Source organism: Cnephaeus nilssonii (assembly GCF_951640355.1).
Source record: "Cnephaeus nilssonii genome assembly, chromosome: 16".
NCBI lineage: Eukaryota > Metazoa > Chordata > Mammalia > Chiroptera > Vespertilionidae > Cnephaeus > Cnephaeus nilssonii.
In genome coordinates, this window is record NC_137087.1 from 22,408,175 (window position 1) to 22,428,945 (window position 20,771).

At 36.2% G+C, this 20,771-nt stretch overlaps 1 protein-coding gene across 6 annotated transcripts in view; it reads left to right on the forward strand.

The window, feature by feature from the left end:
* Window positions 1-20,771, forward strand: part of HERC4 (HECT and RLD domain containing E3 ubiquitin protein ligase 4) — a 101,467-nt gene that overhangs the window by 67,009 nt on the left and 13,687 nt on the right. For 5 of the 6 annotated variants that reach the window (XM_079794112.1, XM_079794113.1, XM_079794116.1 and 2 more), the window contains 7 exons: window positions 5,438-5,557; window positions 12,354-12,377; window positions 15,134-15,232; window positions 17,267-17,434; window positions 17,663-17,806; window positions 19,490-19,656; window positions 20,478-20,544. In XM_079794112.1, coding sequence (XP_079650238.1) covers window positions 5,438-5,557; window positions 12,354-12,377; window positions 15,134-15,232; window positions 17,267-17,434; window positions 17,663-17,806; window positions 19,490-19,656; window positions 20,478-20,544 — 789 coding nt within the window. The remainder of the gene's footprint in view (window positions 1-5,437; window positions 5,558-12,353; window positions 12,378-15,133; window positions 15,233-17,266; window positions 17,435-17,662; window positions 17,807-19,489; window positions 19,657-20,477; window positions 20,545-20,771) is intronic. The other variant, XM_079794114.1, reaches the window with a different exon arrangement.

Below are 20,771 nucleotides of genomic sequence, written 5' to 3' on the forward strand. Positions count from 1 at the left end.
GGTGCACAAAATTCGTGCACGGAGAGGGGTTGTCCCTCAGCCCAGCCTGTACCCTCTCCAATCTGGGACATCCCTCTCACAATCCAGGACTGCTGGCTCCCAACTGCTTGCCTGCCTGCCTTCCTGATTGCCCCTAACCGCTTCTGCCTGCCAGCCTGATCACCCCCTAACCACTCTGCTGCCAGCCTGTTTGCCCCCAACTTCCCTCCTCTGCTGGCCTGGTCACCCCTAACTGCCCTCTCCTGCAGGGTTGATCACCTCCAACTGCCCTTCCTTGCAGGCCTGGTCCTTCTCAACTGCCCTCCCTTGCAGGCTGGGTGCCTCCCAACTGCCCTCTCCTGCTGGCCATCTTGTGGTGGCCATCTTGTGTCCACATGGGGGCAGGATATTTGACCACATGGGGGCAGCTATATTGTGAGTTGCAGTGATGATCAATCTGCATATTACTCTTTTATTAGATAGGATAGGCAGCCTCCTGCAGGCCCCCCACAGGGGATTGAGCCTGCAACCCTGGTCTGACTGGGAATTGAACTGATCTCCTGTTCATGGGTTGAAGCTCAATCACTGACTTATACCAGCTGGTCTGTGGAGTTTTTATTTTTAAGGTAGGCTCTATCTATTTGAAGAAGTTTCCATCTATTCCTGGTTTGCTGAAAGTGTTTATAATACGTGTTCAATTTTGTTAGATGTTCTTTTTACAACTGTTGATTGAGATGAGCAAATTTTTTTTTTTGCTTTTTTTCCCCCCTATAATGTAATAAAATGCATTGATATTTGAATATTATACCAACCTTACATTCCTGGGATAAACTCCACTTGGGCATTACATGTTATATTTTATATATACTGTTAGATTTAATTTGCTAATATTTGTTGAGGGTTTTATATCTATGTTCATAAAGGATGTTGATCTGATAATTTTTGTTTCTCATATTGCCATCAGCTTTTAGTATCAAAGTTATTCTGGCTTCATAAAATGAATTAAGGAATGATCCCTCTTTACATTTTCTGAGTTGGTTTAAGATTGGTATTATTTCTTTCTTAAATGTTAGATAGTGTTAGGGTGTTTGGCTTATGGCGAAGGCTGTGAAAGAATTCACAACTGAGTGAAGAGATAGATGCAGAAAGGAAGTTTATTTCACTTTCCCAAAAGGAAAGGGCCAATGCATTGCTAAACAATACAAGGGCAAAAAACAAATGGTGGCTTCCCCTTTTAAGGCTTCACTCTTGCTAAGCAGAAGGAAGGGAGGAGAATCTTGGGCAGAAGTTGAGCAGACATCAGGGTGGGTTGTAATTTGTTCTTCAGGAGACAGTTTGAGCAGATATCCTAGGGAGGTGTCTTATCAGCATTTTTCTCAAGCCTGTAAAACGTGCTTAGAGCAAGAGTTCAAAAGAGGCCTGTTTGAAGGGGAGGAGGGATTGGAACTTTCTATTAATTATCCTGAGTTGTAAAAACGGGGAGGAGGTGTATGCAATAATGCAGCTTGAAAGTAGCTTATCTTGTCCTTCAGTTTGAACAGAGGAGTTGTTTGAATCAAGAGCTAACAGTCTTGGGGTTTAATTACTAAGTGCTTCTCATAAATTGTGGAAGGCTACAACCAGGGAAAAAGAGGCCTTTTTTCTATCCTAATAGAGCCTTGGCCCTTGTGGCTCAGTTGGATGGCATGTCATTCCATACACCATAGGGTGGCAGGTTTTATTATGGGTCAGAGCACATGCCCAGGTTGTAGGCTTGCCTCCCAGTATGGGAGGCAACAACTGAACAATTTTTCTCTCTCATATTGACCCCCCCCCTTTCCTCTTTGTAAAATCAGTTTTCAAAAGTATATCCTCCAGTGAGGGGGGAAAATGTTAGATAAACTTACCAGTGAAACCATCTTGGTCTGGAGTTTTCTTTATGGAAACTTAAATTTTTTTTTAAATTTCTTTATTGATTAAGGTATCACATATTTGTCCTCATTTCCCCATTCCCATCCCACACCCCTCCCCACGCATGCCCCCACCCCCCTGTTGTCCTTAACCGCTGGTTAGGCTCATATGCATGCACACAAGTCCTTTGGTTGATCTCTCCCCTTTACCCCTACCCTCCCTCTGAGGCCCGACAGTCTGATCCATGCCTCCTTGTTTCTGGGTCTGTTCTTGTTCATCAGTCTATGTTGTTCATTATTTTCCCTAGATGAGTGAGATCTTGTGCTATTAGAAATACACTTATAAGAAACGAAAATGAGAAAAGCAATAATGGTTATGCTGACAGGCAAATGAATCAGTCTGTAATGAGTTTCTTTCTGGGCCAACAGTTCTTTTGAGACCCAATTTCAATGTCAAACAGTTCCTTATGTGTACATGTCAGCAATGACACTTCAGTTCTGGATGGTAGACAAATGGTGGTAATGCACGTCCGACTCTCTCTGGTTGGAAACTTAAAATTTTTAACATTAAATTTTAAAAGTAAAGTGTAATTTATGTTTTTTGTTTTCTTCAGTCAATTTTGGTAAGATATCTATGTGGTAATGTTCCTTCTTTCATTCCTGGTAGTGATAACTTGTGGCTTCTCTCTTACTTAGTTTGGTTAGAGGCTTCTCAATTTTATTGGTCTTTTTATAAAACACATTTCCTTCACTGATTTTTCTCTAGCGTTTTTCTGTTTTCTTTCCTCAATTTCTGCTCTTTATTTCCCTCTCTCTACTTGATTTTACCTTCATTTGATCATCTAAAATAATGGTTCTCAAAGCAGAGGCTTAGATCATTGATTTTTTAAAATAATTTAATGCTTTAACTTTTCTTCTATGTTCTTCTTTACCAACATCCCACAAATTTTGACTTGTTGTATTTTTATTAAGTTCAAAATATTTTTTCTAAAGTCCCTATCTTCATGCTTCGATATCTGAATCATCTTTTGAGTCTTGACTCATGATTGATAGCTTTCCTCAAGACCATTTTTGTTTGTTTATTTTGCTTTTTGTTGTTGTTGTTGCCTATAAAGTAGAAGAGGCTGAAGTAAATAGATTAAAAATCTGTAAATGGGTGCATCTCTTCTTTTTTGCCTGTTATTGTCGGGATTTAAATCAGTTTCTTCAAGAGTTAAACTGGGATTGAGATTTTAGTTTTCTGTAGTACCTTCATTCATTGTACCAGAAACCTCAAATTCTTCTAATGTTGCCTGATTTGTAAGGTGGAGATGAAATGTCAAAGTATTTTTCTCAGTATTTGTGCTTCAGACTGCATGCCTGCTCCTTAGAGGAGTTTCTTTCTTCACTCTTGCACCTTCTCAGTGGTAAACTGATGCTGCTTGTTAATGCTTTCATCATTGGTAGAGGAGAGAGAAAAGAAAGGTTCTTTGTTGTGCTTAGATAGATTATGTGTACCTGGATCTTGAGGAGGGAAGTCTCTCAAAGTTTCTGCCCACCCCCACGCCCCACCCCTGGCCCCTATAGCAGGGGTCCTCTAGTTCTACTGATACAAGATTCTGGGCTCAAGTCTGTTCCTGCCCCCCTTCCTACCAGGGATTGAGGGTTTTTCTCTCCTCCAGCAATAAGGCGTGGCATTCGATTCCCTTTTCTCAGTGGCTGAAAGCTTTTGCTCTTTCTACATGAGAGAAGTATCTAAGCAGGGTGTCAGGCCTTATTCCTTTCTCACAGTAGAAGCCAATTCCTTGCACGACTGAAAGAGGCTCTTGATTGCTATTCCCAGTTATCTTCATGGGCATTGAGGATGTATGAATGAGTGCCAACTGTCTGAAGCTCCCAGGGGTTCTATACTCTTAAGTTATCCCATAGTCAGATATAAGCAGTTATCATTTTAGGTGATTTCTCTCCTTCGTGTATGACAGCAGTATCTTCCTCCTGCTCCGCCACAGGTGACCCATTTCTGGCATCCTGTTTCTCTTCAGAAACTTCTGTCCATCCTTGGAATTCAGGTTACTTGGTTATCTTATGACTTTAGTTCCCTGGTGGATTCAAGAAAAACTTTGGAGAATTTAGAAGTGTTTTGTTTAATTGCCAAGGTTCTAGGCTTTCCAAATATCTTTTTTTTACATTTAGTTTAATTCCATTGTGGTCAGAGAACATACTTTGTATACTTTGGATTCTTCTAAATGTTTTATTAAGATTTATTTTATGGTCTATTTTAGTGTCTGTTCCATGTATAATTATTGGGTGGAATGTTCTATAATAGTTGGTTGGAAATGTTTAAATCTTCTATACTTAGGTGTGTGTTTTTCTATCAGTTACTGAGAGAGGGGTGTTAAATTTTCAACTATGATAACTGGGTCTGTTGATTTTCCCCTTCATGTATTTTGAAGCACTCTTATTTTCGTATTGTTGTGATTTCTCGATAAATTAATTATCTTGTGTTATGAATGTGCCATTTTTACTCTGGAAGTGCTTGTCTTGAAATCTATTTTAAGAGTAGCCTCCCAGTTGCCTTCTTTTGTTGGGGTGTTCTCCTGCCCCCCAAGTCTCACCTTGAACACTTTCAGTTTAAGTTATTAAAAGATGTAGAGAGAATTTGCATACAGATTTTGCGGCTTCACCCTCTGGGATTCTTTCTGAGCTTTTTTTTTCTTGCTGTCTGCTACGTTGGCAGTCTCAGTCTCTGATCTGTGACTCCTCTGTCTGGTAAAACTGCTGCTTTCTGCTTGAACTCTATCTCCTGACTCTCACATTGGTTTGAAGGTACACCCACGGGAAAAATTTGGGACCCCCATTTTTTTAATCCCATTACTTTGACTTTTTGGAGAATCCTGGCCAGTCTTCTTATAGAACTCCTACAGTCAGGACGTTTGTCTGATTGTTTGCTTAAGGTGATGTTTGACTTGTTCCTCTATCCTTTGTATTTCCTATAAACTGGAATTTAGATCAAGAGACTTGATTAGATTCACGGTAAACCTCTTTTTGCTTCAGAGATTATGTCTATATTTCCTGATGCATTATATAAGCTAGATAATGTTTGATTATTCCAGTATTGGTGATGATTATTAGTTTGATCACTCAGTTAAGGTGGTTCTCTCCACTGTAAAGATTTGTTTTTCCCTTTGTAATTATTAAGTAATTTCTAAGATTGTAATTTACATTCTCTTTATTTTTCGCATCCTGCCCACTGACACCTCTTAAAAGCATTAGCTATAAGTGCCATCCCCAACCAGAAGTCCTTATAATCTCTAGTTTATATATACTATATATATTTTAATGGTACATTTCTCATACTGGGTGGTGGTTATATAAATTTCATTTTTACTAGATTTTCAGGTACTGAATGCATATATTAGATCTTATAAATCTGTTTAACATATACTTAATATGTGCATATAGTAGGCACTCAGTAAATTATTTTTTATAGGAAGAGGAAATTAGTTAAGAAATCTCAAGCCTTTTTCTATTAAAACATTTTTCAATCTCAGGTAGTAGTTAAGTTAATGTTATTTACACTTTTTTTGTAGGTAAATGAGAAAGCGGGGCAGATTATACAGTATGATAAATTTTATATACATGAAGTACAAGAATTGATAGACATAAGGAATGATTATATCAACTGGGTTCAACAGCAGGCCTATGGAATGGTATGTTTCCTATTTTATTTTATGATTTCATTTTATGTGTCATTTGTCCTAATATGAATGCAATTGCTTGTTTTAGAAACACCAAAGTTTTTTCAGAGCTTCTTTCCAGAGCTTACGATTGAAATAAAAACACATTGCAAAGGAGCAGTTACATGTTATGCATATTTATTTATAATAAACATTCCACTCTTACACCAAAGCCAAATCAAAGAGATAGATCATACTTTTCTAAAGAACAATGCAAATTTGACATGGATTTATAACCTTCATTTATTTTCCAGGTGACTGTCTCTTAATTTTCTAATGTTGAGAATATTAAGAGTTCCTGAGACTAGAATCCTAAGAATATTAGAGGCTCGATGCACAAAATTCGTGCAAGGGGCTCAGCCCTTGCAGCCCTGGCTTCGTCCAGAAGGTCATTTGGCTGTTCGGTCTAATTAGCATATTAGCTCTTTATTATATAGGATAGTATTACTGTTAGGAGATTAGAGCCTCAGAACTACCAGAGGAGAGCCCTAGGACCCTTGATTCTATTTTTTATTATTTCCCCTTTTATGTGTTTAATTTATTTCAGATTTCTTCATGTACATCCACATGTGCATATACTTCTTTCTATGTTGCTAAGTCTCTAATAACTACCACTTAATAGCCCCATTAAAATAATAGCATAGTCTTATAAAACCTGAATTCTGCATGTAAAATTTTAATATGGAAATGGGTAAGCAGCTAGATATAAAACAGTCAGGTTAATATTCTTATTTGCTAACCTTTATAGTGTACTTGAGGCCCCCTTTTCCACCCTGAAGCAGAGAACTTAAGCATTATGTATATAGGAGTTATAGAAGGGTGAGTAGCCTTTCGTTGCTTGCTGGGCATCATGTGCAAATTCCTTGTGGATAGGTGCTCTTGTCAGTTTATTCACCAGCACCTCTAATAGTGTCTGTAATATGTGTCTAGTAGGCACTAAAAAAGTATTGTAGTTTTTGAATGGCAATGTGGTCAGTCTGTGCATGCTATTTTTAGTATAATCTCATCTATAGGTATCAGGTTACTTCTCTGGATTGGAAGAGATTTGTTAATCTCTCTTCCCCCATCCCACCCCACCCCTCGAAATCACTAGGAATTAAGGTCAAATTTACAGTTATTCTATAGATTTAGGCCTACTCATTTGCTCATTCAACAAATAATTATTGGGAATACCCTAGGTAACAGGAAATACTAGTACAGTAACAAACCAGATAGTTAAGGGCCTTATCCTCATGGAATTTATAATCTAGTGGACGAGATGAACAGTAATCAAAGGGAAAAATATTGGTTAATAATATGCACTTATATAGAGAATTAAAATAGAAAATGTAATAAAGACTGTATGGTTTCATACAATTGGATAATTAGAAAAGTCTTGTCTAATGAAGTATGAGATGTAATCTAAATGTTAAGAAACAGCTGTGTAAGATCAGAGTAGAGAGAATTTCAGGGAAAATGTACATCAGTAAAGACCGTGGTGAGAACAAGCTTGACATGTTTGAAGGATAGAAAGAGGCCAGTATGGCTAAAATATGGGAGTCGGAAGGGTTCTGGGAAAGGGTCAGAGAAATGGACAGGTGGCCAGGTCATGGAGATTTTATAAATTAGGATCAGAAACTTGGAATTTATATGAAGTGTTATGGTAAGCCATTGGAGTGTGGTAAGCAGAGGGGAATTACAATATGATTTATATCTTTAAATCATCATTCTGTCAGCTCTATGGAGAATGGAGTGAGGAGAATAAAGCAAAAATGAAGGGGGGAAGACTAGTTAGAAGACTGTTTCAGTAGATTAGGGGAGATAAAAATGATTGGTTTGACTAGGTTGTTGGTTGTTTAGATGGAAGAAGGAAGTGGGCTTGAAATACCTCTCAGAGATAAAAGGGACAAGAATTGCTGATGGATTGGAGGTGAAATGAGGAAAGGAGAGAAATCAGCAAAGATTAAGGAGGGTAAGGCAGGAGGAAAACTAGAAGGGGCTTGTGGAAACCAAAAGTAAGTGAAGGAGAGGCTGTGTTGAATGCTGAGAAATAGGATAAAATCAAATTGAGCAGTGAATTTGGTTATATGAAGGTTATTGGCAATCTGGCTAATGCTAATCTAGGGTGCCGCATGCTTAAGGGAAATTTGGAGGTGAGGAATAGGGAACAACAGCCATAGGCCATACTTTCAAGAAGTTCTGAATAAATATTTCCTTTTCCTTCCCTATTTAAATTAAATCTCTCACCTAGGCAAAGCTCTTCAAACTCTTTCTCCACAGCATCCCTGAGAGCAGAGGGGGGGAAAAAAAACTATTTCTTGAGGTTAATGTTCCCCTGGTGAGACTTGTTAGAAGTCTTATATTATCTTCAAATGAACACACATTTTGGACATAGTACAGGAGTGGGCAAAAATAGGTTTACAGTTGTTCGTATGGAAAAATATCTAAAGAATCTACATAAAAGAGAAACATGCTAATTGACCATACCTTCGCAATACTCACCAGCCAATCGGAGTGAGTATGCAAATTAACCGAACAAAGATGGGTTACTTTGCATACATGGGCTCCAAGCGGCTGGGAGTGGAGCGGGATGCTTGCATCATTGCCATGGCAACGACGCAGGTGTTCCGCACCAGCCCAGCCGCTTGGGGCCTCTGGGCAGCATGGGAAGGCGGAAAGGCGGCTCCGGCCAGAGCTAAGGGAGTGCCGGCAGGCAGGGGAAGGAAGGCCCATTCTTGCACGAATCTTCGAGCATCAGGCCTCTAGTTAATAATAATAATAATAATAATAATAATAATAATAATACAAAAATGAACTCTCTTGTATACTCACAACTGTCAACCTACTTTTGCCCACCCCTGTATTTGTTACCATGAAAAGGTGATTTAAATTCTTTAACATTGAGGAAAATTGATGCTTCAGTAAATGAACTTTGTTTATTCCAAGACTTCATATGTAAGTCCTAACTTAACACCAAGAGTACTGTAGGTCATTGAGCAGCATTTAGGCCCACAGGATCAGGCCTAAACCAGCAGTTGGACATCCCTCTCGCAATCTGGGACCCCTTGGAGATGTAGCAGTATGCCAAGCAGCAGGCAGCCAGGGAGGAGCCCAACCGGGGCCGGGCATCACGCTGCTCCTGCTCACCCTGTCCCACTTCTCCTACTGTTGCTGCTCATTAGTGCTGCTGCATAGTCAGTAGAGGCTCCCGCCGCCTCAGCTGTGCTCGCCAGCCATGAGCCCCGCTTCTAGCTGAGCGGCACTCCCCCTGTGGGAGCTCACTGACCACCAGGGGGCAGCTCCTGTGTTGAGCATCTGCTCCTGGTGGTCACTGTGCATCATAGCGATTGGTTGACCGGTTGTTCCATCATAACGGTCACTTAGGCTTTTATATATATAGATTTTTTTTATTTATTTAAATATTTACAAATCCTAAACTAGTTCTAAACTTCTGCTGCTTAGCTTTTTATTTTAACTATATATATGGATTTCAGAGAGGAAGGAATAGGAAGAGAGAGAGAGAAACATCCATGATGAGAGAGAACATGGATTGGCTGCCTCCTGCAAGTCACCCACTGGGGATCGAGCCCGCAACCCGGCATGTGCCTTTGACCGGAATTGAACCTGGGACCTTTCAGTTCTCAGGTCGATGCTCTATCCACGGAGCCAAACCGGCTAGGGCTGCTGCTTAGCTTTTAAAAGAACTAAAACTATAACAAATTTATAAATTATGTATAACACTACAAATTTTAAAATAAAGTTAATATTTAGCATGGAGGATGATTATGTTCTGATCAGGAATCTTAGCTTACACCAAAATATGATAAAGAAGCAGTGTAACATAAGTGCACCCAGGTTCAAATTCTATCTCAGCATTTGTTATTTATATTAAATATGTATATTATTTATATTCTTGGGGGAAATGACAATTCTTTTTCTGTAAAGTGGGGATAATAGTACCTACCTTTTATATTATTGAGAAGATTTATTGATATGATCTATTTAAAGTGCTTAGGGCAGTTCCTGGGGCATAATTAAGTCTTGGTAGACGGGTGATTATTAGTATTGGCTGTCTTGACACATATTTTAAGTTTGGCAGTAGCCTCTATTCTGAGGTATCTGATAACTGTTCTCTTGCTGCCTTTCTCTATATGAGCTACAGTAAAACATTTGCTTTTAGGATGAGATCTGATAATCATTTGGCATTCATTCATCAAGCACACCATTTATGTCTAGAGTCCTATACATAGAGATCCTTTTTGGTGCCAGTGTGGTTATAGTCGTAATCATTGCAACTCTTAGAGTCTCATGGTAATACTGGTATTACAAATGGATTATCCTAATTTTAGATTTTTAATCAGTTTTTTAAAAAATTACTGCTATGAAAACCTAAAATTAAAAATCCTCCTGGAGTACTCATATGTCCCTCAGGAATCTACAAGCCCAGTTTTAGAAACATTATCCAAGAGAGTCATATCCTCCTGGATCCCTGTGAATTAGATCAGATATCCTTTGACATCTGAACTTATATCTAGTATATAGGTCATAAACTACTTGTATTCTTAACAAGTTAAGAGAAATGCCAGTCTAATAGGTGTGGTTTTTGTTTTTTTAGTTAGCAATAATCTTGTGCTAAATGAAACAGCTATGGTTTGATTGTTTGCTTCTAAGTTGGCAGGCCTGTATCTAAATTCCTCTTAGTATATAGCTGAGGTGATATCAAATTTAATTTCTTGGGAGCTATTTCAGTGCAACTATTTTCTGGTAAAGGAAGGCAGTTAGAGGACCACCTTCTTATTTCTTGACTTTTCTTCTTTGCTTCTCATTCTCTTCAGATCTGTTACTATGGTTGCTATACTTCAGAATTGCCCTTTATTACTCTGTTCTTTCAGCCACATGCTTTTCCTTTATTTATAACAGTGATATTGAATAGGTGGTTGTAGCAGTTTCCACTTGTTCCTTATTTAATTTGCTTAGTGAGTTTAATATCAGATCTTACAAATCAGAATCCAGAACTGAAATCATGATTTGAGTTCTTCTATCTCTGGGAATAGAAGGCTGACAGTTTACATTTAAGGTCTTTGACTATGCAACTCTTAAATAGTTCATTAAGTTATATATTATGACATTTAACCTCACAGAGCATTTTTCTTTTAGAGTTCAAAACACTTTCACATTTACACATTACTCTGAAGACTTTTTCCTGGGACTTTTTAATAAAATTCATACTTTTGCATCATGAGTCTTAATACTGAGTCGAGCATTATGTGACCCTATAAGTAAAGTTTTAAAGAATCTAAAGGGTACATACATGCTATTTTGTGATGATACAGTTGTGTTTATATGTGTATTCAGATACACACATACTGTACATGTGTGTGTGTGTGTGTGTATATATATATATATATACACACACACACACACACACATACATACATACATGTGTGCCATTATTGCACATGGATGATCTTAAAATGATTTCATTGCTTCAGTGTGAAAGTTTAAATATTCTTTGGTAAAACGTAATTACTATCTATAATAATAAAAGGTTAATATGCTAAGTAAACTGGATGTCTTCTGGATGTCCTTCCTGGTGAAGCCGGGGCGGGAGGGAAGCCAGTGCCGGCAGCCCAGGGAAGGAAGGCCTACTCTTGCACGATTTTTCATGCATCGGGCCTCTAGTGAATTATAAGAAATATATGTTTATAAATTTTATTTATACACACACATCACTTTACCTTGTTCTAAATACTGCTGGGAAATTATTTTACCTTTATTATATTTGTCTTTATGCCATAATCTATCAGGTATACACTTCCCTAATTCCTAACTATTAAAACCTAATTCTGTGAAATTATTTGCTTTCTTTCTAATATGCTTTTGTACTGGTGAGACCCCCTAACTGCACCTCATCTCCTTCCATCTTCCCATCCTTTTTCTCTTTACATGTTTCATGAAGTTTTTTTGTTTTTTTATCCTCACCCGAGAATATGGTTTTTTTTATTGATGTTTTTAGAGTGAAAGAGGAAGGGAGAGAGAAACATGATGTGAGAGAGAGACATCAACTGGTTGTCTCTTGCACGAGCCCCCACCAGAGCCTGTGATTGAACCTGCAACCCAGGTACGTGAATGGAACCTGTGATCCTTCAGTGCGAGGGCCGATGCTCTAACCCTTGACAACACTGACCAAGGCCATCCTTACTTTTTAAGCATTAAATTTTTTTTAATGTTTGAACTTTTGTCTAAGGTACTATACCCATAATTGAAATTTCTAGTAATGATTTTAATCTGGTTGTCCCTTCAGTGCCTATCAGATAAACCATTTTGTTTGATATCTAACATTTTTTCTTCTTTTCTCAAGTTTTCCACTTGTCTCATTATTTTTCATATTCTTTCCAGTTCACATCTCTCTTCACAATCAAACTTATGTTTTGCCAGGTAGAGAAACTGAGCCCTAAAATTATTTCTTTAAGACCAAGTTAGGCTAGGATTAGTTTCCCTGTTCTACCTAAATTCTGCAAATAGGGTGCTTAGTTGCTGAAACCAAATTTTATTATAGTCAAGCCTCAATAATTTTATGATCAAAGGCACCTGAAACAAAGGTGTTACATTTATAATATATAAGGTACATGTGGAAAGGGTAAGTTTTGTTGTAGATGTATTTTGGTCTACATTAATTCAATATTCTTCTGTAGCAAAATATATGAAATGCTGCTTTGAATAGAAATAGTTAAATTTGGACACTAACGTTGCTCTTTCCTCATTATTACATTCTGCACGGCTGTCTTAGGATGTCAACCATGGATTAACTGAGGTAAGTTTGGTGTAATAGTCTCATGTTCAGAGTAAAATAGACTCTGCTTTGTCTTAAATGATAGGAGAGCCAAAGGTTTCTCCTGTGTGTGGCTTTAAAATATATATACACATTTATAAAAATGAATGTTTAGAAATTATCCTGTATAGAATTTCGGAGGCATTTTATGAAGAAAATTAAACCCTATTTTCAATTTAACCTTACACCTGTATGATTCCTTTCAATAATATTTGCTTAAAATTCGTTCCTATCCTCCCCAAGTCTTACAGCATAAAATTTAATATGTCCTCAGAATATAAAAAAGCAAAATTTTTAAAATTTGACATATGCCTAGTAGAAAATATTTTATATTAGGGAAGTAAAATGATCTTCAATTTTTAAACTAATAATTGATGCTAGAAATGGACATAAAATTAAATAAACTTTCAGCACGATCATCTTCCTCACTTTGTTTTACATAATCAGCAATCCTAAACCTACCTTTTTAACATTTGGAAATGTTACAGAACTTCCTTTATACTTTTGTTATAGGCTAGGTTTTGTTTTGCTTTGCTTTACTTTGCTTTTTTCCTACTTGAACCAATGAAGCATTTAGAGTTAGCTTTAAGTTATAGGCCTAACATCTTTGCTTCCTTATTCTTTTTGTTTTGTTTTGTTTTGTTTTTTGTTGTTGTTGTTGTTGTTGTTGTTAAATATATTTTATTGATTTTTTACAGAGAGGAAGAGAGAGGGATAGAGAGTTAGAAACATCGATGAGAGAGAAACATTGATCAGCTGCCTCTTGCACACCCCCTACTGGGGATGTGCCAGCAACCAAGGTACATGCCCTTGACCGGAATCAAACCTGGGACCCCTTGAGTCCGCAGGCCGACGCTCTATCCACTGAGCCAAACCGGTTTCGGCTGCTTCCTTATTCTTAAATAGAAGTAGCCCATAAAATTATCAAATTAAAGTTGTGGAACCAAAGGGAGAGGACTTTAGAAATCATCTCAGGCCTTAACCGGTTTGGCTCAGTGGACAGAGCATTGGCCTGCGGACTGAAGGGTCCCAGGTTCGATTCTGGTCAAGGGCATGTACCTTGCTTTCGGGCAAATCCCCAGTAGGACGTGTGCAGGAGGCAGCTGATTGGTATTTCTCTCTCATCAATGTTTCTAATTCTCTATCCCTCTCCCTTCCTCTCCGTAAAAAATCAATAAAATATATATATTTTTTAAACCATCTCAGTCCTCTGGAGTTTCAAAGTAGTAAAATGACTTTCTACCATTAATAGTGACACAAATACAGGAAAGAGGTAAAAATCATCTTACGAAAAATAGTGACTTCTTGACCAGCGTGTTCAGTGGTTAGAGCGCCAGCCCATGCACTTGGAAGGGTCTTGTGTTTGATTCTCGGTCAAGGGTACTTACCTGGGTTGCAGGTTCCATCCCCGTGTGGGAGGCAACTAATCAATGTGTCTCTCTCACACTGACATTTCTCTCTCTCCCTACCTCCTTCCTAATCTCTAAAAATCAATGGGAAAAATATCCTCATGTGAGGATTAACAACAAAAATAGTAATTTACTGTAAAGTTAATATAATTCAGGTTTTGTCTTACATGTTGAGAACAAAGGGTTAATATTCTATACTAATTGGGTACTATTGGATTATTTTGGTTGTCGTGGCCATAGTTAAGAGAGCATTAGACAAATTGAAATTTACAAGAAGGCAATTATGGAGAAGACTTTCAGAATGACTGAAAAAAACTGGAAGTATTTAATGTGGGGGAAAAAAGACAGGGAGGAGAGGATGAGGACTTGAAATATTTAAACCACATGTACTTCCCTGCAGAGGCAAAATGAAGACTAAAATACAAAACAAAGTGTTGCATAGTGATGTGTAGAAGTGCAGATTCAGACTAACAAAGAACTTTCTAAGCACTTAAAAAGAATTGGGCTGTTTCATGGTATATTAGGTTTTCATTAGAAGCCTTATAGCAGGGGCTCTGTGTGAGGGCTGGCACAAAAACATTGCTTTTTGGGTAGGTAGCAGGAATACATCCTCCTTTAACTTCGAGAATCTGTGACTAGATCAGTCCTCCCAATTTTAAAGATTGGCAGAGCATAATAATACCAGCGCTTATTTTGTATGTTAAATGAAAAAACATTGTTAGGCTCATTAATGGTGGCAACCTAATGGTGTGCAGGAAATATCTTTTAAATGAGTAAACAAGCAGATTGCTTTATCATTGGCCTCAGTTGCTAGAGTAGCCCTAGCTTTTGTGAACTAAGTGCTGAATTTAACTTGAGGGTTACTAATTTTAGAATAAATTTGCAATCTATTTCACTGAAACTTGGAGTTAATATGTTAAGCAAAAGGTACTTGTAATTTATGTTTTGTGGACTCTCAAGAATAATTCCCTCCTAATATTGGGAATTGGGTTTATCATTAAAAATTCTATACAGGCATACCTCGTTTTATTGCAATTTATTGTGCTTCACAGATGTTGTGTTTTTTTTACAAATTGAAAGCAACACCAGCAAAAAGATTGACTTGCTTTATCGTGAGACTCACTTTATTTCAGTGGTCTGGAACTGAACCTGCAGTATTTCCAAGGCATTATGCCTGTATTGGGAAATAAGCAACGTGTTTTATTTATGACTCCTAAACAACACACAATGAATAAACCAAGAATGTGATCAACTTTATAAGAAGTGACGGTACCTACAAGAAATATAATCACAGACTAATTTGTACTAATAAGTTCAATTTTTTTCCAGTTGGCAGATATCCCTGTTACAATCTGCACATATCCATTTGTATTTGATGCCCAAGCAAAAACTACTCTGCTACAAACAGATGCAGTCTTACAGATGCAGGTAAAATATTTTATAATATGTACTAATCTGATTTCAGAGTGGTTTTTGGATTTTAATGAAGTTTAAAAAAAGTAAATATTTGAAACTTGCTTATAATCATCTTTGGGGATATTTTGTTCCTGTGTGTTCTGTCTTTTGCAGAGTGCCTTTGGTACCTATAAAGAGCACTGTTGCATGTGACATGTATGTTCTTATGAGGACTACTTATATATTTAAATGAAAATAGAATAATTTAGTCTTTTATCATATATCTAAAAAATGTTACAATCCTCTTTCATTACAGAAATATGCAATCTTTATAAATAATTTTACTAGCTTACTTAATAAACTAATTTGCTTCAAGTCTTGCTTCATTATGTGTCCCCTATTTACATACTTGGTAAAAGATAGAGGTGAGTAGAGGTGAAATGATGTTAAAGTAGAATGCATTTGATCACTTGTTAGGAGGAGGAGAAATCTCCTTGAAGAAAGTTTTATTTTAAATTTTTTTTCTAAATTTGGTTGTCTCCTCCTCTCTGTCCTTTCTCCCCCAACTCCCTGTGTTTATGTTAAGCATTCTTTTATTTATAATGAGGATTTTTTAAAACTAGTTTACATGTGACTTTGAAGGGCTACAATAGGTTTGCTTTATCATTTGAACCTGTAAATAAAGGTTTTGAGGTTTTTTTTCTCTGGTATAGAATATCTAACTGTAGAGACTGATGACTAAGAAAAGAATGAGAAGAAACCTTGGGCACTTAATATTCAAAAAATGTTTTTAAAAAATTAACCCCTTTCCCCAATGTTGATTGCTATTTTCATTCCTTTAAAATTAGTGCATTTGTTATTCTAAATCCCTCTGGATATTTAAATAATAGATACTAGGGGAAATTTTAGAGATGTGCTTATTTCCTTTTTCATCAATAGAAAAAAAATATTTTGTAGGGTTCTATACCAACAGCTCATAAACCAGTTTTTTTGTTTGGCAGCTGTTAAGTCAATAAGTCACTTGATGCATTTAATATAGGATATTCCATTTTAAAAAATTTATCTTTATTGAAAGTATCATAGATATCACACCCCACCCCCACATTGATACCCCTCCATCCCGCCCCCAGGCCAAGAAACTGGAAAACCATAGGAAAAGAACAGTCTTTATTTTTTTTTATTTTATTTTTTATTTTTTAAAATATATTTTTATTGATTGCATAGAGGAAGGGAGAGAGAAACATCAATGATGAGAGAGAATCATGGATCGGTTGCCTCCTGCAGGCCCCCCTACTGGGGATGGAGCCTGCAACCTGGGCATGTGCCCTTGACTGGAATCGAACCTGGAAACCTTTCAGTCCGAGCCAAACCATCCAGGGCAAGAACAAAGTCTTTAAGTGGTAAAGCCAAATGCTTGCTTTGTGAGCACATACGGTGATCACTCTGCTAGATGATGAATTTCTATAATACCTCCTTAGCCAGGCTGTTTCTTAACTCTTAGAGGTTTGTTGTTTTTTACCTCACTCTACATTCCAGTTCTCTTTTGAGAAATAGTAGTGTTCAGATTTATCGTATTACAGTTCTATGTTTACTTAATAGTATCATTAATTAATATAATTTCAAAAGGGTACTCTTTTTAAAATATATATATATTTTTATTGATTTCAGAGAGGAAGGGTGAGGGAGAAAGAGATAGAAACATCAATGATGAGAAGTAATCATTGACCAGCTGCCTCCTGCACACCCTCTACTGGGGATCGAGCCTGCAACCCAGGCATATGTGCCCTTGACTGGAATCGAACCTGGGACCTTTCAGTCCGCAGGCAGACACTCTATCCATTGAGCCAAACCAGCCAGGGTTCAAAAGGGTACTCTATGCTCAAAGCACAGTTAATTTAAGTTCTTATACTATACAATACTATATACTGTGTTAGGTGCTATATGAATTCAGTAGTATAGGAATTATTATAGGGATTATAGGATATCTAATAGGTAGAGCTTGCTTTATTTAGTCACAGTAGCTTCTTTGTAGCATTGCTACTAAACTTTTAATCTTTTGTCTTCTAGATGGCTATTGACCAGGCCCACAGGCAGAATGTGTCCTCTCTTTTTCTCCCAGTGATTGAGTCTGTGAATCCCTGCTTAATTCTAGTGGTACGTAGAGAAAATATCGTAGGAGATGCAATGGAAGTCCTTAGGAAAACAAAGAATATAGACTACAAAAAGCCGCTCAAGGTAATTTGACTTTTTCCATTGTAATAGCTGGGACTTATATTCAGAAAATATGTTTAACATTTTCCTATTTGTTTTTAGTATATCTGTGAAACTTAATAAAATTATATACTTAAATTCTTTTAAAACTATTAATTGCTGGGCAGTTTTTTGTAATCAATAAAATGTTATAAGGACTCCAGAACATACTTTCATTTCTTTACATTCAGTATTTGCATTATGCTATCTTAGGTTATATTTGTTGGAGAAGATGCTGTTGATGCAGGAGGGGTACGCAAAGAATTTTTCTTGCTCATCATGAGGGAATTATTGGATCCTAAATATGGCATGTTTAGGTATTATGAAGATTCCAGACTCATTTGGTTTTCTGATAAGGTAAAAGGCTCACCCATCTAAGTTACTTCTGTGTTTATACCTATGTATGTATACCTATCTGTATCAAATTAACTTAGTAGTAATAACAGTTATTATTGGATTCTTAACATTTGACCCAGAAATCGGCTTTATTGCCATTTGAAAAGGCAACACACATTAATGCTTACCACACATTTCAAATTAGCAAAATAAATTAAGTAATAGTCTGAAAAATGGCCATTCTTTCTACTGATTTATATTTGAGGATTGAATAATAATTGCCAGATTAACTTTTCATCTGGAAAATAATTATCATTAGGAATCATTGATTTCTCTACCTTTATCATTTAGGGCAGAGGTAAACTACTCAGCAAACTGTAGTCTATGAGCTAAGTTCCTCCCAGCACATGTTTTTGTAAATAAAGTCATGCTCATTCATTTATTATCATGGCTGCTTTCTAGCAAGGTCCCTAATTTTCAGTATCAGTAATATTAAAAATATATATATTAAAACAAGTAAAAAAAACTCAGACAGAAATGTGTGTTTGCGTGTATGTAGATGAAAATGTAGAAAGATGGGCAGTTTCGTGGACTACAAATGGCAGTACAAACTGGAACAGGTGTGGAGAAAAACATTTTGGCAGTAAGCTTAACTACCTTTACACTTTGTAATTTTTTCTTACAAAGCAGAATTTCTCCTAAGGAAATATTCCAAACTATGGACCAAGATATATGCAAAAAAGATGCCTATCATATTTTTAATATTACTAGTTAATATTACTCAATAACTAACATTTATTGAGCCTTTACTGTGTGCTTCAGGAACTGCACTAAAAGCATTTTATATACATTATCCCATTTAACCCTCACAACCACCATGTGAGATAAATATTATTTTTTGTCTTTGAAACTCCTGAGGCTAAATGGTGAATGAACCGTATCTGGAGCCCCAGATCTACTTTTTAAAACTCTCAAGAATTCTTAACTCTCACGCTCACCATATATTACTTCTGTGACCATATATTATTTCTCTAAAAGTTGGGGGAGAGGTGGAATAAGCATCGTTTTCAGTGCTTTAATAATCTAAATGTCCAATTACAGTAAAATAGATAATTTAGCAAAACATGGTACTTTTATATGATGTAATGTGCTGCCATTAAAAACCATGTTCTGAAGAATACTTGGTGACATAATTAAATACTTGTGTTGTAATTAGAAAAATGAGCAAACCTTAAATATGTTTTTCTGAATATTTTTCTGACCTTACAGTAGATGAAAATACATAAGTATTTTTAAATAGCTTCTGAGTAGTTTTTGTGTTTTTTTTATTTTCCATATTGTGAATGTGTATAATTTTTTAAATCCAAAAAAAAAGTTTGTCATCATTTATTTATTTATTTAAAATTTAATATGAAAATGTTTATATTTCTGGGTAGAAATGCCAGTTGAGAAGTTATATGTGTAATATGATCTCAGCTAGATTTTAATTTTGTCTTAGAGAATATATTGAATGGAAATGTGCAAAAGAATGCTAGCAGTCATTTATCCCAGGGAGATAGGAATAAGAATGAACTTTTTTCTTGTTATCCATTTTTTCTATATCTTTCCAATTTTCTACTATTAAGTATTTGTTTTTATAATCAGAAAATATTTATTACTCTTTTAACTTGGAGAACAAGTCTTTATTTTTTTCCTTATTTTTAGACATTTGAAGACAGTGATTTGTTCCATTTGATTGGTGTTATCTGTGGATTAGCTATTTATAATTTTACTATTGTGGACCTACATTTTCCTTTGGCTTTATATAAGAAATTGCTGAAAAAGAAGCCATCCCTGGATGATTTGAAAGAACTAATGCCTGATGTTGGGAGGTTAGTTGTAAAAAGTGGCACGGGTGGGGTTTAGGAAATAGGGAATATATAGAAAGCTTTCCTTTTAGGAATGATTGTGTTTCGTTATTCTTGTTGAATTTTCAAAATAAACAAAAGCTGTTACTTTGATCCAAAATTTACAAGCATAAAGCTATTTGCTAAATTCTTACTGGTTTAACAATACTTTGTGAATATCAGATAATAAATTTAGGAAGGTGTTACCATAGAGTAGTTAAATGATTTACTTGGACTTTTACTTCTGACCACCTTCATGCCTAGCTAGAATATGTAAAGTTTCTTTTTATTTATTACATAAAATGGAATGAAAATTGTATATAAATAAGGACACATATTGAAAATAGGTGAGTACCTTTGTATTCCAAGGAAGAGATAAAAAGTAATTATTTTTTCTTCAACAATATTTATGTTTGCTATTGTACAACTACCATTTTGAAGCAAGTATAAAAGTACAAATCGCCGAAACCGGTTTGGCTCAGTGGATAGAGCGTCGGCCTGCGGACTGAAAGGTCCCAGGTTCGATTCCGGTCAAGGGCATGTACCTTGGTTGTGGCACATCCCCAGTGGGGGGTGTGCAAGGGGCAGCTGATCGATGTTTCTCTCTCATTGATGTTTCTAGCTCTCTATCCCTATCTCTTCCTCTCTGTAAAAAATCAATAAAATATATTTAAAAAAAAAAAAAAGTACAAATCACTAAGAAGATTTTATCAAAAATGAATGAGAATTATATATTTACTCATAAGCAAAATTGTCAAAAATACACAATAATGTTTTGCCTAAAAGGAACATTTTTTGTTTTGCAGAAGCATGCAACAATTACTGGATTATCCAGAAGATGATGTCGAGGAAACATTTTGTCTTAATTTTACGGTAAGATGGAAAAATATAGGGTAGGCTGATTATTCATCGTCCCTTTTATTTGACAGATGTGCCTTATGGTATTTTTTTATTTTGATTGATGAAATTCTTAACCCTTTAGCTAACATTTATTGAGCATTAACTATATGCTAGTCATAGAACATGCATTATTTCATTTAATCCTCGTAATAATCCTATTAGATTGGTGGTATTATCCTTATTTTACAGATGAAGAAAAC